We start from the raw sequence: 14,919 nt of genomic DNA on the forward strand, positions 1-14,919 counted from the left end.
TCATTTCCATTTTACAGGTGCAGAAACAGAGGTACAGTAGGGTAAGTGACCCTCTTAAGGTCACACAGCCAGGAAGTGGTTGAACTGACATTCAAAATTAGGTAATCTGGCCACGGATTCACCACTACACTATTCTGCCTCTCAACAAGTTATCATAAAGACAATGTGAAAAGACAAAACACTAGCAAGAGTATCCAGAACCTACAAAGAACTCTAATACATAAAGAAAATTGAATAGGAAAAAACAGGGAAAGGATCAGAACAGTCCATTCACAGGGAAGCAAACCGAAGTATACACAGTAAACTCAGGAGAAAGTGGTCAATCTTCTCAATTAGAAATAGCAATGAGAACCACAGGCAGTGGGAACGTCAGCTGGAATGACAACACCGGAGAGCCTGGACAGTATCCAGGTAAGCTGGAAAGGGCCACACCGTACAACTCAGAAATTTCACTGCCAGCCACAGTGCTCTACTCAAACGCATAAAATAGGCACTTAAAAAAAAAAAAAGATTTTACTTATTTATCTGAGAGAGAGCACCAGTAGGGGGGCCAGGCAGAAGGAAAGGGAGAAGCAGATTCTCTGCTGAGCAGGGAGCCCAACCTGGGACTCCATCTGGGGACCCTGGGGTCATGACCTGGGCCAAAGGCAGAAGATGCTTAATGGACTGGGCCACCCAAAGCGCCAGAAAAGAGTCATGTTTTTGAGGCAGCCTGGCCCTCGCCTCCATGGTCTAACTAGTACACTTTGAAGTATATTCATACAGCAGCATGCTCTACAGAAGTTGAAGTGAACAACCCAGAACTACATGCATTGTATTGGGAAAAAAGGAGGATAACACAGTAGGATATACTTTACAGAAGTTTTAAAATGTGCAAAGTGATACTACACGCTGTTTGCAGATGCAAACACAGAGTAAACGAATGAGAACATCATGGCAATGACCAACAGCGAGATCAGAATGCATGCTCCATCCAGGAAGAAAGGGAGGAGACAGAGTCTGCAGGTGGTACAAAGAGGGCATGGGATGGACGACCACACACTAAACAAGTAACTGACATGATAATTTTAAAAGTGTAAAGATAAGAGGAAAATATGGTAAAATGTTAAGATCTAACAAACTCCAGCCCTGCCCTTGGAGAACTCATACTCCATTAGGAACATTATAGCAGTCCAACAACTGTTGTATTAGGGAGTTGGACTTGTACCATGATGGAGGCTTGTACAAAGGGCCGTGGAGGGGACCTGGATGAGGATGGTCGGGGAAGGCTTCATGGAGGACGTGGCATTTCAGTTAGTCTTAGGTATTTTATAAAGTACACAGGAGAGAGATGGCATACCTGGCGGAGGAAACAGGTTGTGCAAAGGCCCAGAGGTGCAGAGGTACACGTGTGGTCCACCCGTTGAAGGGGTCATACTGGGAAGGACCTTGCTTCTATAGGTGTGATATTTCCCCCAAACTGTGGGCTCTCGTGATGTCTGGGTGAATCTAAGGCACAGTAGGGGTCCTGCTAACCGCAGGGGGCTGTAACCTGTGTCCTTCCCCTTCTAGGTGGGCCGGCCGCCCCGCCTGCCAAGAGTGAAAAAGAAGTGGTTCTTCCCAGCTTCCTGCAGCTTCTTCTTCCTGTTCTCTGTGGTTATGACTGGCTGCTTCCTGTGGCAGTACCACCTTCCCAAACTGAAGACCAGTGCGTGCACCCGCAGCCTTGGGTTGCTCCCCACCCCTGTGGGTTCTGTGGGCCGGGAACTGCCGCTCCTGATCTGAAGGTGTAGGGGCGAGGCCACAAGATTTAGACCCAGAAGCTCTGGCTTTTATTAGGACTTCAACTCTCCCTAACTGTGTATCTTTGGGCCACTCCTGTGACTTTTCTGTGTGTTGATGCTCTCGTGGATCCCAATGCCACTCGGGTTTCTTTAAACTACCTAGTCTGGCTTTAAAACTCAGGATCCTCCAATATGTGCAAACGGAGTTTCTCTCGCCTGGTCTTCAGCCCTCATGGTAGGATCGCCAGGCCCTACCCCCCTTAAAGATCCTCCCCCAGCTGTATCTAAGACCCTGGGAGGAACAATGAGGTGTCCAAGAAACGGAGAGATGCTGCCATTTCTTGGAGCCTCTCCATCAGGGGCTGGTCAAGGCTGGGCAAATGAGTCACCGCTACTGGTAATGCCCACTGCGCCTTCTGTTGCTATAGCAACCCCTCTGACCTCCATCCTGCGGGGATCCTGGATCATCCAGAACCCCAGCTCTCCGCTAAACCCAGAGAATGTCTCGCTCTGTTCCTGTTGTGTTACAGATGTCCAAGCCTCAGTGAGGTGGTCTGGACTCCTAAAAAGTCACGTGGAAATTGTGCAGAAATGGCTCCTTTTATTTTCCTGCTGGTTTTTCCTTTCCCACCCCAACCTGTTCTTTCTGGGTAAATTCCTTTATCGGGGCTTCTTAGTCCCTTAAGCAAACAGTCCCCGAGTAGGTGGGTCAGCCAGTCCCCCAGTAGGTGGGTCAGCCTGTCCTCTAGGGCCATGTTTCTTTCTTTCTTTCTTCCTTTCTTTCTTTTTTTTAAAGATTTATTTATTTATTTATTTGACAGAGATCACAAGCAGGCAGAGAGGCAGGCAGAGAGAGAGGGGGAAGCAGGCTCCCTGCTGAGCAGAGAGCCTGATATGGGGCTCGATCCCAGGACCCTGCGATCATGACCCAAGCCGAAGGCAGAGGCTTTAACCCACTGAGCCACCCAGGCACCCCTAGGGCCATGTTTCTTAAACCGTCAAACTACCAGCCCAAAGCAAACCAGATGACTATAAACAGATACAAATGAAATTAAGTGGAAAAAAAAGAGAAATTAAATGAAAAAAAAAAAAAGAGACTATAAAATAGAAGCCCAAGTTTTAAGACTCAACACAAAATGACTCCATCAAACTGTTGTCGAAGTTTCTAAATGCGTGCTCTCAAATTTTCTCCTTAATTTGTTCTGAATGGGAAACAAAGGGTTCATGGACCTGTTTGGGTCTGCTGAGCATGGAGATCTAAGTCCTCTCCCTCGTGTGGGTACCCCCTGACAGCCTGTTAGATATGAGGACGCTCTGGTTCTACCCTGGATCTGTTGAATCAGAACTGAATTTCTTTAAAAAGTAGGCTCCATACCCAGCCTGGGGTCCAACATGGGGCTTGAACTCACGATCCTGAGATCAAGACCTGGGCTGAGATCATGAGTTGGACGCTTAACCGACTGAGCCACCCAGGAGCCCCTCAAATCTGGATTTTAAGATTCTCACGTGACCTATTTTGTGCCTATTAATGCAGGGCTGGAGGAACCAGCCCCCCAGGGGGTCCCACTCCAGTGACACTCCAGCTTTGGCTGAGCCCTTCCTACTCCAGCTATTAAACCTGTGTCAGAGAGTTGTTGAGAGAGTTTCCCTCAGGCTTGTCATTTTTCTGTTTGGGACCCTATCAGTTACTGAATGCTGAGTAAGCCCCCAAAACTATTGGCTTCAAACAAAGTGATTTATTCCTTCTCCTTATTCTGAGGGCTTGCTGGCGGTCCTGCTGCTAGTCTATCCTGGGCTCTTTCAAGGCTAGGGCCAAGTCCCAGTAGTCTCAGGAGGCAGTGCGAGGATTCAAGAAGGGGGCCGCTCCTCTGGGCACTAGTACAATCCTACTCTACACTTTTTCAAGGATGAGGGGGAGGTCTGGGGCCGCTGTGATGATCTCTCAGCCTGAATCCTGTCCTGCCAGGGCCCACCCCTCCCCCTCCCGCCACCCCTCCCCCCACCCCGAGGTTCCCTGGAAGCCATACACCTGAACCAAAGCAGAATGCTATTTAAAGCAGCTATCCCTGTCACCACTCTGGTGACAGAAGGCACTGTCCCCTATGGTTTAGGCCTGAAGCCCAAGTAGGGCCCAAGTCTACTTCTCCACCCAAATACAGAATCAGAACTAGAGAAGGAGAGACAGACAGACAGATGTGGCTGAACCTGACCCAAGGAGCCGGGACTTTTCTAAGAAAGCTGATTACATGGAGGGAGGAAGCTGGTCAGCAAGGGACAGCGGCTGCCAACTGAGGGCTGCGGTGTGATTGGCATTTTGAAGGCCAATCATCATGTGGTGGGCGTGGAACTATCCCTTCTCCCGGGGAGACTCTGCCTTTTGCCCCTCGCTGCCCATGTTAGGTCATTGTGCCCTGCTGTCTTCTGGCGAGGCTGTTGCCAACTTGAGGGCTGGTCCCGAGGCATGGCTCTGGCCTTTGCTGCCACCTTCCCATCTCTTCTAGGATGACCCCTGGACTCCTATCCTGATCTCTGTCTCCCACTCACCATGTGGTGTTCCTTCCAGGTTCCCTGGGACCAGAGGTGACTTCTGCCCCTGTGAGGATGTGTCCCCGGCACCCGGAGCCTGTGCCCCTGGCTCACCCCCTCCCTGTGTTGAAGGAGGCCCTGGAAAAGGTCAGTGATGATCCAAGAGGGACCTGGGTGTGTGGGCTAGGCCTGGGCGATGAAGGGGAGGGCACATTCTGGGCACTAGCAGTGGTATTCACTCACTCACTCACTCATTCATTCATTCAACATACAATTCTTGAGCACCTGCTCTGTGCTAGGCACCAGGGAGACGGCAGGAAGAAGGTTCTGTCCTGCTGTAAAGAAGTACTAGTCTGGAAGGGACAGAATAGTCAAGCAAGTAACATCGATAACTGGGGGGGTGAGAGGGAGGGTAGGGAAAGTTTAGGGAACTATGGGGTACAGAGAATCGGCTCTGGGCTCAGTGGTGTCTACACGGAGATGTGAACAAGTAGGAGATACCCAGATGATATGCATTTATATAGTAAGGGAGCTTGGGGGAGCGAAGCATGTGCTCTGGAGAGAGGGGCCGGCACACACAAGGGTCCAGGGGCAGCAGAGTGAGGGCAAAGCACACACAGAGAGCTACGGGGCAATTCAGGCCAGTGGGGCCAGAGGTGGGGGAGGGAGAGGGGATGTGTGGGGAGGACAGAGCCCCGACCCCTGGAGACCAGGGCCATATCATTAAACACACCCTACAGTGTAACTGTTAGTGCTGCTAATACGTGACAGCCAACATGAGACGGGGCTGTTGGCTGGTGCTGGTCTGTGCCCGTCAGACCACACTCCCAGGTCACTCACCTCAGGAGACACGCACAGAGATGAAACATGACTGGAAATCTACAAGCAGCAGCACAGCGCGGGGATATGACACTGTCGTCTGGGACGGTTTGGAAGGGACAGATGTGCACACGAGAGAAGGCGTGGGCCAGTGCAGAGAGACCATCAGTGCCTGCAAATACGTGAAAAGTTTAGTGACGGAGAGGGAGCAAAGGGGTGCTCTGAGGCTCCAGGGTCACAGTCAGGAAATGAAACAAAGCAGCAGTGATCCCCATGGCTGCTCTCTAGTGAGCACCTAGTGTCTGGGGACCTCCCTCTGTGAACCTGAGCCTTGGTCTACAGAGGAGGACACTGAGGCACACGGAGGCAAAGCTAGTGCTGGGCTGGGAACCCCGGGTGGACAGAGCTCAGCTCCTGATCTGCGAAGTCGCTTGGCAGGGTGGTCTGGCTGTGAATTAGGAGTGAGGGCTGGAGTTCGCCTGGGCTTTGAATCCTGACTCCACGAACCATTAGCCACTTGGGCAAGCCACTTCGGATCTCATGGATCCACTTTTCTCATCTGTAAAATGGGGAGAAGTGAGCGCTGCCTTGTTAGGAGGATTAAGTGAGACAATGTGTGAAAATAACTTTATATCATGCCTGGCACATGCCAAGTGTCCAACAGATAGAAGGGTTCTTGCTGGCGCTGCATTTCATTATTGAAAACAATGTCTTTTCAGTCAATGTTCAGAGAGGGCCTGTGCACCCTCTATCGTGAATTCTCCAACATTAGGGGGTCAGAACGGGCCTCCTGGAGGTGTTCTAGGGCATCACAGGGTTCAACTAGACCAGTAGTTTAACCCCTCCCTCCTTTTACATTTTGCCAAAGTAATATTTCTTTGAACAGAAATCTTATGAGGAAGCCCTACACAGAAAACACATTTAGTGGAGCTGGTCTGGTTGCGAGTGGGTGGGGGTCCCATGCCAGGGGGGTCTGAGAACCAGAGGTCTGGAGGCTCCAGCAATAGTGGGGAGAGAACTGAGGGGAGCCAGGCCAGGGCTGCTGTGTGCAGGGGGTGGTGTGGGAGTGGGCCGGGTGTGCAGAACAAGTCAGGGGTGTCTCTGCACCTGCACTCCTAGCCTCCTGCTCTCCTCCTCCAAGGTGGACGGGATCCTGCGTCAGGCACTGTCTGCCCCAGGCCTGGCTGCCATGTCTGCCGTGGTCATCCACAATGACACTGTGCTCTGGACTGGGAACTTCGGGAGGAAGAATGGCTCAGACCCAGCCTCTGGGCCCCCCAATGAGTACACCATGTACCGGTCAGCTGGGTGACCACCAGAGTCCTCTGGAGGGTGGCAGGGATGGGAGGACAAGGGAGACCTAGGAGGTAGGGGGACTCAAGAGAATCATGACAGTGGGTCCAAGATGCCAGGGCCTGTTATTAAGTCCTGACAATTTATAGATGAGGAGACTGAGGTCTGGAGAGAACCAGAGAGTGCCCAACATCACACCACAGGGATAATAGGTCAGGAAGGAATCCCTTCTGGAAAGCCCTTAACCCCAATCTCCCTAACTAGAAAAGACTCCCTGTGTCCCACCCCCCTGCCCTTCTATCTGCCACAAAGGGACTATAACAAGTTCCTGGCCCCTTGCCCCAGGTCCTTGTCAGTCAGTAGCAGTGGTCCAGATGGAAGAAACGTGGGACCCTCTGCTGCACAGCCAGAGTCTCTCCTCTGAGGAGCTGCCTGTGAGATCCTTACAGTTGACCATGCAGAGTGAACATGGTCACTCCCAGAGATAATGCGAGGATGACAGGGGTTCCAATCACACTGCACCTGGTATGTGCCAGGCACCGGGCCAACGATTACATTTGCTATCACTTACTGAACACGTACATACCCACCGGGTATGCTGCGAAGCACTTTACGTGCCCAATCTCATTCAATCTTTACTACAACCTATGAAATGGACAATGACTCTCAGAGAGATCTAGTGCTTGCCCAAGACCACTTGGCCAGTGTGAGGCAGAGGTATGAGCCCAACTCACGTTTGTCCCAGATTGGGAAGGGCCTGGGTTAAGGGCTGGCCTGGGGATAGGCCAGGAGTGTGCCCCCACCACTGTGGTATGTTCTTAAACATCCCAATGGCAGTTTTACAGAGGCTGGTGAATTTCCATCTGAGACACTAGGCGAGGGTAGACTCGGTGCTTTCCTAGAACCCTAGAAAGTTGGGGGGTGGGGGTGCAGGGTGGAGGTGGGTTGTAGGGCCAACTGCATGTCCTCTGCACCGTTGTGCCCTTAACACTGTCCAGGATCTCCAGCATCTCCAAGATCTTTCCAGTCCTCATGCTGTACCGGCTGTGGGAGGAGGGCATCGTGGCCTCCCTAGATGACCCTCTGGAGAGGTATGCCAGCACCTTCACCATTAACAACCCGCTGGGCATGGCATCAGCCCCTGAACAGAGCCTGACGGATGGGCTGGAGCAGGTGGGCCCAGCCCCAAGGCCTTCGCCGGTTACCCTCCGAAGGATGGCCAGCCAGCTCTCAGGTGAGCAGCTCTGAACTTCCCCAGCTCAACCCCAAACCGTTTCAGGTGCGGGAACCACGCAGTAGGCCCTCACCCAGCCTGGCCGTCCCACGCATTCCCATGCCAGGCCGGAAAAATGGAAACAGCTAAATATCTACAAATGGAGAAGGGCTCAAAGACCTAGGACAGGGCTATACAGTCAAATAAGGTGCAGCCCCAGAGAAAAGGGGTAACAATGTTCTTTATTACGAGATGGAATAAGATATAATGTTAATTTTTTTTTAAAGATTTTATTTATTTATTTGACAGAGAGAGATCACAAGCAGGCAGAGAGGCAGGCAGAGAGACAGGAGGAAGCAGGCTCCCTGCTGAGCAGAGAGCCCGATGCGGGACTCGATCCCAGGACTCCGAGATCATGACCTGAGCCGAAGGCAGCGGCTTAACCTGCTTAGCCACCCAGGCGCCCCGATATAATGTTAATTTAAGTGAGACAAAAAGGCTCAAACAACATGTCATACACTACCATATGAATGGATAAAACGATATACACTACATAGGGTGCATATGGGTGTATGAAAGTGTATGTGTAAGAAAGTACAATGTACATATTACATGACACACTTATATACACTATATGAATATACACATACCAGCCATTCCATCATTTCAAATGGCCTGAGGTCTCAGTTGATGGATGTGGCTGGTTATCACTTTGGAGCCCTGATGGTGTACCCAAGGCTCAGCGAGAGGACGGAGCCACCAGAAGTAGCTCATGCAGGACAGGGACAGTCTTCTCCTTCTTCTCCTTTTTTTTAAAAAGATATTATTTATTAGCAGAGGGGCAGAGGGAGAGGGAGAAGCAGACTCCCTGCTGAGCAGGAAGCCCGACACGGGGCTCCATCCCAGGACCCTGAGATCATGATCTGAGCTGAAGGCAGACGCTTAACCAACTGAGCCACCCAGGCGCCCCAGGATCAGTCTTCTTGTGGGAGAATGGCCCAGTGGTTAAGGGCATGAGCACTGAAATTCCATCTCTGTCCTCTTCTAGCTGTGTGATATTTGACAAGTCATTGAACTTCTCTGAGCCCTACTTTTCTCCTCTGTAAAATGAGTGTGGTTTACATTATTCCTGGTGTTTAAATGAGCTAATGAGTGTAAAAAACTTAGCGGGGCACCTGGCACACAGCAGGCCCTTGTCAATGTAGCTTTCGTTATTATAGCCAGTGTTGGACCTAGGTTTGGTGGGGCCTCGTGGATATAATCCTGGGGGGTTCTCTTTAAGAATACATTGTCAAAATTATATACAGGTCTTGGAAGGGGCCATGCAGGTGAGGAGCCTGGAAGCTTAGGCTCTTGTTAAATCCCCCCTGGGGGTTAGAACTTTGACTCCAGGGCTTCCTCTAGGGGCTGTGTTGTGGCTTCTTGTTTACCCATAAACCCAGGGACCCCAGCACCCTGTGCTTGGTTAGTTTTAAAACATCCCACATGTCTTCTCCTACAGTCCCAAGGGGCTAGCTGAGCCAACGACTGCCTGCATAACTCCGTTCTAAGCTCTCAATGTCTTCTGTGATTGACTCTCACTGTTATCTGGAGCTCTCTCCCATTCCTGGAGCTTTTCATCCCCTCTCCAAGTTAAGCCTTCCAACACCTCACCTCAACACAACACCACAGCAAGTGCTTCAGCCCATTTAAAGATGAGCAAGTAGAGGCTCAGAGAGGTAAAGTACATGGTTTGTGGCCACACAGCAAGAAGGTCAGAGTCAGGGGGCGCCTGGGTAGCTCAGAGGTTGAGGGTCCGACTCTTGATTTCAGCTCAGGTCATGATCTCAGAGTTGTGGGGTCGAACCCCATGTTGGGCTTTGCGCTGGGCATGGAGCCTGCTAAAGATTCTCTCTTTTCCTTTCCCTCTGCCCTTCCCTCCTCTTCTTAAAAAAAAAAAAAAAAAAAAAAAAAAAAAGACAGAAAGAAAGAAAGAAAGAAAGAAAAGAAAAGAAAAGAAAAGAAAAGAAAAGAAAAGAAAAGAAAAGAAGTGCTAGAGTCCGAACTTAAACCCAGGACTCAAGACTCCATCTCCCAATTGCTTAACCCAAAAGCCTTTGAGTCACCCGGACACCTCCAATCCCCACACCCTCCACATCTCCTCCAGGAGCAAATTCTGTTGGCTCCCCACTCAAAATATATCCAGAATCCAACCACTCTGCTGCTAGCATCCGAGTCTAAGTCACCATTAATTAAACATAGATTTTTCAAGTCTCCTTACAGGCTTCCTTGCTTCTGTCATTGCTCCTCCATCCGTCCTCCCCACCCCCAACGTCTGTTTTCAAACAGCAACTGGAGCAATCCTGATAAAATATATGTCAAATCATATCACTCCACTGCTCAAAACCTCTGCGGTGGTCAAATCCCACTCAGAGAAAAAGCCAAGTCCTTCCAGCATCCTCTAGCACCCTATGGGATATTCCTGCCATGTCTCAGCTCCAAAGTCCTCCCCTTCTCACTCCTCTTCAGCCACACTGGCTATTCCTCACTGGTCCTCAAACATGCCAAGGCATTTCTGCCTCAGGGCTTTTGCACTAGCTGTTCCCTCTGTGGGAGACATTCTTTCCTCACACTGCTCTGTGGTTCCCCACCCCCCACCTCCTCCAGCTCTCACCTGCTCAAGGGTCACCTTCTCTCTGAGGCCTTCCTCCAATCACCCTGGATAAAATAACAATCCCTCCCTTCTTACATGCAATTATTTTTCTTTACAGGATGAATATTTATTTATTGCCTGTCCCCTCCACTAGAATGGAAATTCCATGTGGGCAGGGACTTCATTTTGCTCACTACTGAACCCCCAGTTCCCAGTACAGTCCTTGAAACAAAAGGGATGCCTGAAAACTACTGAGTGGAAGGATGGAAAGAATCCCAGTCCCGTGACCCTTCCCATACTTGTCACATCCAATAAACAGAAAATTCCAAGTGGGCAGAGGAGTGAACTAGTTCCACAAAACCTGCTTGGGTACTGACCTCAAGAATTTGGTGGACTCAAACTTCTATGGTGGATGATAACAATTATTTTTTGAACAGTTGCTATGACCAGGCCCCATGCTTAGCATTTTATCTCAACTAGTCCTCACATGAGCCCAACGATATAGGAAATTATTGCCCTCACGTTACAGATGAGGGGACTGGTGCTCAGAGGTTAAGTGACTTGCCCAATAAAACACAGACATGATTAGAGTCCAGGCTAGACTTGTTTTTTAAGTGATTTTGTGGTCCTTACCTCTCAATTCATGGACGATGGGAGAGGGAGAGCATCCAGGGGTCCACTATCCCACACTCAGCTGGCCCAGCAGGTCTGATCGCTGCTCCTCTGCAGGGCTGCCCAGAAGGCTCCGATCCACTTCGCTGCTGTGGACGGGCAGCACCCAGGAGGCCCTGAGCCTGCTCAAGGATGACGTGCTGGTAGCAGACCCGGGAACCAGGTGAGGAGTGTGTCTGATGCCCCACACAAAATAGGAACCACCCAAGGTGACACAGCCCTCCTAGGACAGAGTCTGTGTCACCTTGTCCTAAACAGGGATCCCTGAATGTGTTCCCTGATCCACAGCTGGGAGGACAGGCCCAGACAGGGGGCACAAGTCACAGGGAAACTGGGCCCAGATCTAGTGTGAACTCCATATTCTGTCGATTCATCAACTCAGCTTTCATTAGCATCTACTCAACTGAGACACAGCACCTGACTATTGAGATATGGCAGGGAACATTATAACCAGGCTGCTCCTCGCCAAGTGTACATTGTTCTGAGTGAACACTGGACATTTTCATCAGTGAACAGATAAACGAGGGAAATACAGATTTTGCCAAGTGCCATAATGGAAATAAATGAAATGTTGATGAGACACGGAGTGGATGGCTGGGGTGACCACTGAACAAATCCCACCCCCCAACCCTCCCCCCACCCCAGGCTTTGGGAGCAGTAGGGTTTGGGAGAAGGGTGGGGTGAAATCCTGCCTATTTGTTATACTTGAGCTACGAGCTCCCTGTCATTTTTGCCCTACAATCGTCTCTAGTTTTCCATTCGATAAAATAAATCATACTAAAGTGTAAAGAACTAAGATTTGTTTTATCACTCTCTTAGGGGCATCGCTGAGTCCCACTCTTCCCCAACTTGCCCTGTGCCCGTGGGCAATTCTCTGCCCGTCTCTTGGCTTTAGTCTTCCCAGATGTAAGATAATGACTTGTATTCAATGACCTCTAGAGTCTCTGTTGAGTCTGACCTTCTGGGATGCAATGAAGCAGGTTCCTTCTCAACCCCATCCAGTCCAAGGAAACTCTGGTGGCAACGAAACTCAGTCAGTCTGAGCAGGTGGCGCCGGGCTCTTTAGGGCCTGGAGACACTCCTCCAAGGCCACATCCCAGTTTCCACCCTTCCACTTCCAGGTGCCATTACAGCACGCTGGCCTTCTCTCTTCTGGCCCACGTCCTGGCAGCGCACACTGCTGAGGGTGATTACCAACGCTGGATCACGGAGAACGTGCTGGAGCCGCTGGGGATGGCGGACACCGGCTTCGACCTCACGCCCCTTGTGCGCGCCCGCCTGGCTGCCGGTTTCTACGGCAGCGGGCGGCCCGCGCCGCTCTACGATCTGGGCTGGTACCGGCCGTCCGGCCAGATGTACTCCACCCCCGCCGACCTGGCCAAGCTGGCTATGGTGCTCCTGGGCAGCGGGCCCCGACGTCTCCTGCGGCCCGACGCGGCCAAGACCCTGCTGGCGCCGCTGCTGGCCTGCTCGGGCGCCTACTTCGCCAACGAGACGGGCACACCGTGGGAGTTCCACGCGCAGCAGGGCTACCGCGTGGTGCGCAAGGACGGCGACCTGGACGGCTACGCCGCCACCTTCTCCCTGGTGCCGCCGCTGCGCCTGGGCCTCGTGCTGCTGCTGGCCGGGCCGCGGCCCCCCCGGGCGCGACCTGGTGGCGCAGGCCTACGATGTGCTCCTGCCCGCCATGGAGAGGGCCCTCCGGGAGGCCGAGCCCCGCCCCGCGCCGCCGCCCAGCGCGCGCCCTTTCGTGGGCTACTTCACCTTTGCCAACAAGACCTTCTACGAGGTGCGCCCCGGGCCGGCGGGCGAGCTGCGCCTGCGCCAGTTCGGGCCGCGCGTCGAGGCGCTCGTGCCCCCCGCCTTCCGCACGCTGACGCTGCGTCACCTGCGTGGCCGCGTCTTCCAGCTGCACGTGGCGCGCGAGTTCCCGTGCGCGCTGCCGCTCGGCGACGCCTGGCTCTCCCTCGAGGCGCAGCACGGCCAGCTCGTCCGCTTCTACCCGGTGGACCGCCACGGGCTGTCCCCGGGCTTCGACGTGCCGGGCCTTAACACCTACCGGGTGCTGAGGCTGCAGCGCAGGCCCGTGTTCCAGCCCCAGTGACGCGGGGCTCTGGCCCTCCTGAGCCTCCCCCTTCCTCGAGGTGTGGAGGGTGGAGCTGCGGAGGTGGCTCTCAGAGAAGCCGACCCCAGCTGGCTTTGAACTGTTCGTTATGCGGAGGGTGGAAGAGTTAAGTAGAGACATTTAGAGTAAGCACTTAGAAGCAAGCTGACAGCGTACTTTCTTTAAAAGATTTATTTGAGAGCGAGAGAGTAGGGGGACGGGCCGAAGGAGAGGGAGAATCTCAAGCTGACTCTAGGCTAAGCCCGAGGGGAGGTGGGACTCGATCTGACGACCTGAGACAAAATTGAGAGTGGGCTGCTTAACGGACTGAGCCACCCTCCTCCCCAGAGTACATTTGTGTCTGTTGAATATAAGACAAAACATGGGCTTGTATTTTGTCTTTTAAAAATCAACCCTACTGAGTTTTAATTTGTATGATCTATATACATTTATATAAAATGAAATGCACACACTAGGTATGATTTTGACAAATATTTATGCCCACTATTATCAAGACATGGAAAATTTCCAATGTCCCCCAAACTTCTTTCGCTGTCAGTCTCCTCCCCTGCACCCAGCCCTAGGCAACCGCTGATTTATTTTTAGCACAATGGATTAGTTTCGCCTTTTCTAGAATTTCATATAAATGGAATCATTTCATTGCCTGTTCTAGAATTTCATATAAATGGACCCCCTCCCCCGCCCCGTACCCCTCCTCAGGATGTTTATGAGGTCCACCCATGTTTTTGTGTGTATCAATAGTTTGTTCCTTTTTTTTGCTAAGTAGCATTCCATTGTATGGGTGTATCACATTTGCTTATCCATTCACCTGCTGACAGACCTTCGGGTTGTTTCCAGATTTGGGCTATTGGGAAAAAGCATTTCTGTATAAGTCATCTTGTGAATACATGCTTTGATTTCTCTCTGTCTTTTCAGCTTTAGGCACGCTAGCGGTTGCGAAGTCCTATCTCTGCGGTTTTAATTGTATTTCTTGTATTGTAAAAGTTCTCTATATGCTCTGGATACAAGCGCTTTGTCAGATCGGGAATTACACATATTTTCCCTCAGTCTTTGGTTTGCTTTTCCAGTTTCTCTCTTAATGAGAGAAGTGGGTGAAGAGCTAAAGTTTTAAAATTTTGATGAATTTTATGCCTGTTGGATCTAATACAAAATTTAGGCTTGTCTTTTGCATGTCCTTTTAAAAATTAAACTTTTTATTTTGAGGCAATTATAGATTCACATGCAGTTGAAGGAAATAACCAATGTTATCTTTTACCCAGTTTCCTCCAATGGAAACATCTTGCAAAACTGTAGTACAATAGCATAAGCAAGTAATTGACGTTGATAGAGTCAAGATACAGAACATTTTCCTCAGGGCAAGAATCCCTCTTGTTGCCCTTTTCTGGCTGTGCCCACTTACTTACCAAACCCCCCCCCCTCCTTAACTCCTAGCAACCACCAATCTGGTTTCCATTTCTGTAATTTTTCCATTTCAAGAATATTCTAGGTATGGAGTCATAGAGTGTGTAATTTGGGGAGGTTTTGTTTTTTTTTTTTTTTAACTCAGCATAATCCCCTGGAGATTTGTTCAAGTTGTTGCAAGTATCAACAACATTTTTCTTTTTGTTGTAGACTAATGGTTGCATGGTATGGATGGACCACAGTCTATTTAACCATTCATTTGATGAAAGACATCTGGCTTGTTTCCAATTTTAGGCTGTTAAGGATAAGGCTGCTATGAACCTTTGTTTACAGGTAACTGTGTGAACATAAGTTCTTATTTCTCTGGGATGAATGCCCAGGAGTGCAACTGAGGAGATGAATGGGAGTTGTTTGCTTTTGTTCTGTTTTGTTGTTAAGAGACTTGTCAAACTGTTTTTCAGAGTGGCTGTACCAT

At 50.7% G+C, this 14,919-nt stretch overlaps 1 protein-coding gene across 1 annotated transcript; it reads left to right on the forward strand.

The window, feature by feature from the left end:
• The first annotated feature begins 1,578 nt into the window (after positions 1 to 1,578).
• Positions 1,579 to 14,690, forward strand: LACTBL1 (lactamase beta like 1). Its single transcript, XM_047728013.1, is given in 8 exon segments — positions 1,579 to 1,687; positions 4,327 to 4,436; positions 6,250 to 6,407; positions 7,400 to 7,635; positions 10,976 to 11,081; positions 12,040 to 12,553; positions 12,555 to 13,062; positions 14,655 to 14,690. Coding segments are annotated over 7 exon segments (1,641 nt in total). The 5' UTR covers positions 1,579 to 1,638; the 3' UTR covers positions 13,023 to 13,062; positions 14,655 to 14,690.
• The last annotated feature ends 229 nt before the right edge of the window (positions 14,691 to 14,919 follow it).

This window comes from Lutra lutra, chromosome 4, assembly GCF_902655055.1.
Source record: "Lutra lutra chromosome 4, mLutLut1.2, whole genome shotgun sequence".
Taxonomy (NCBI): Eukaryota; Metazoa; Chordata; class Mammalia; order Carnivora; family Mustelidae; genus Lutra; species Lutra lutra.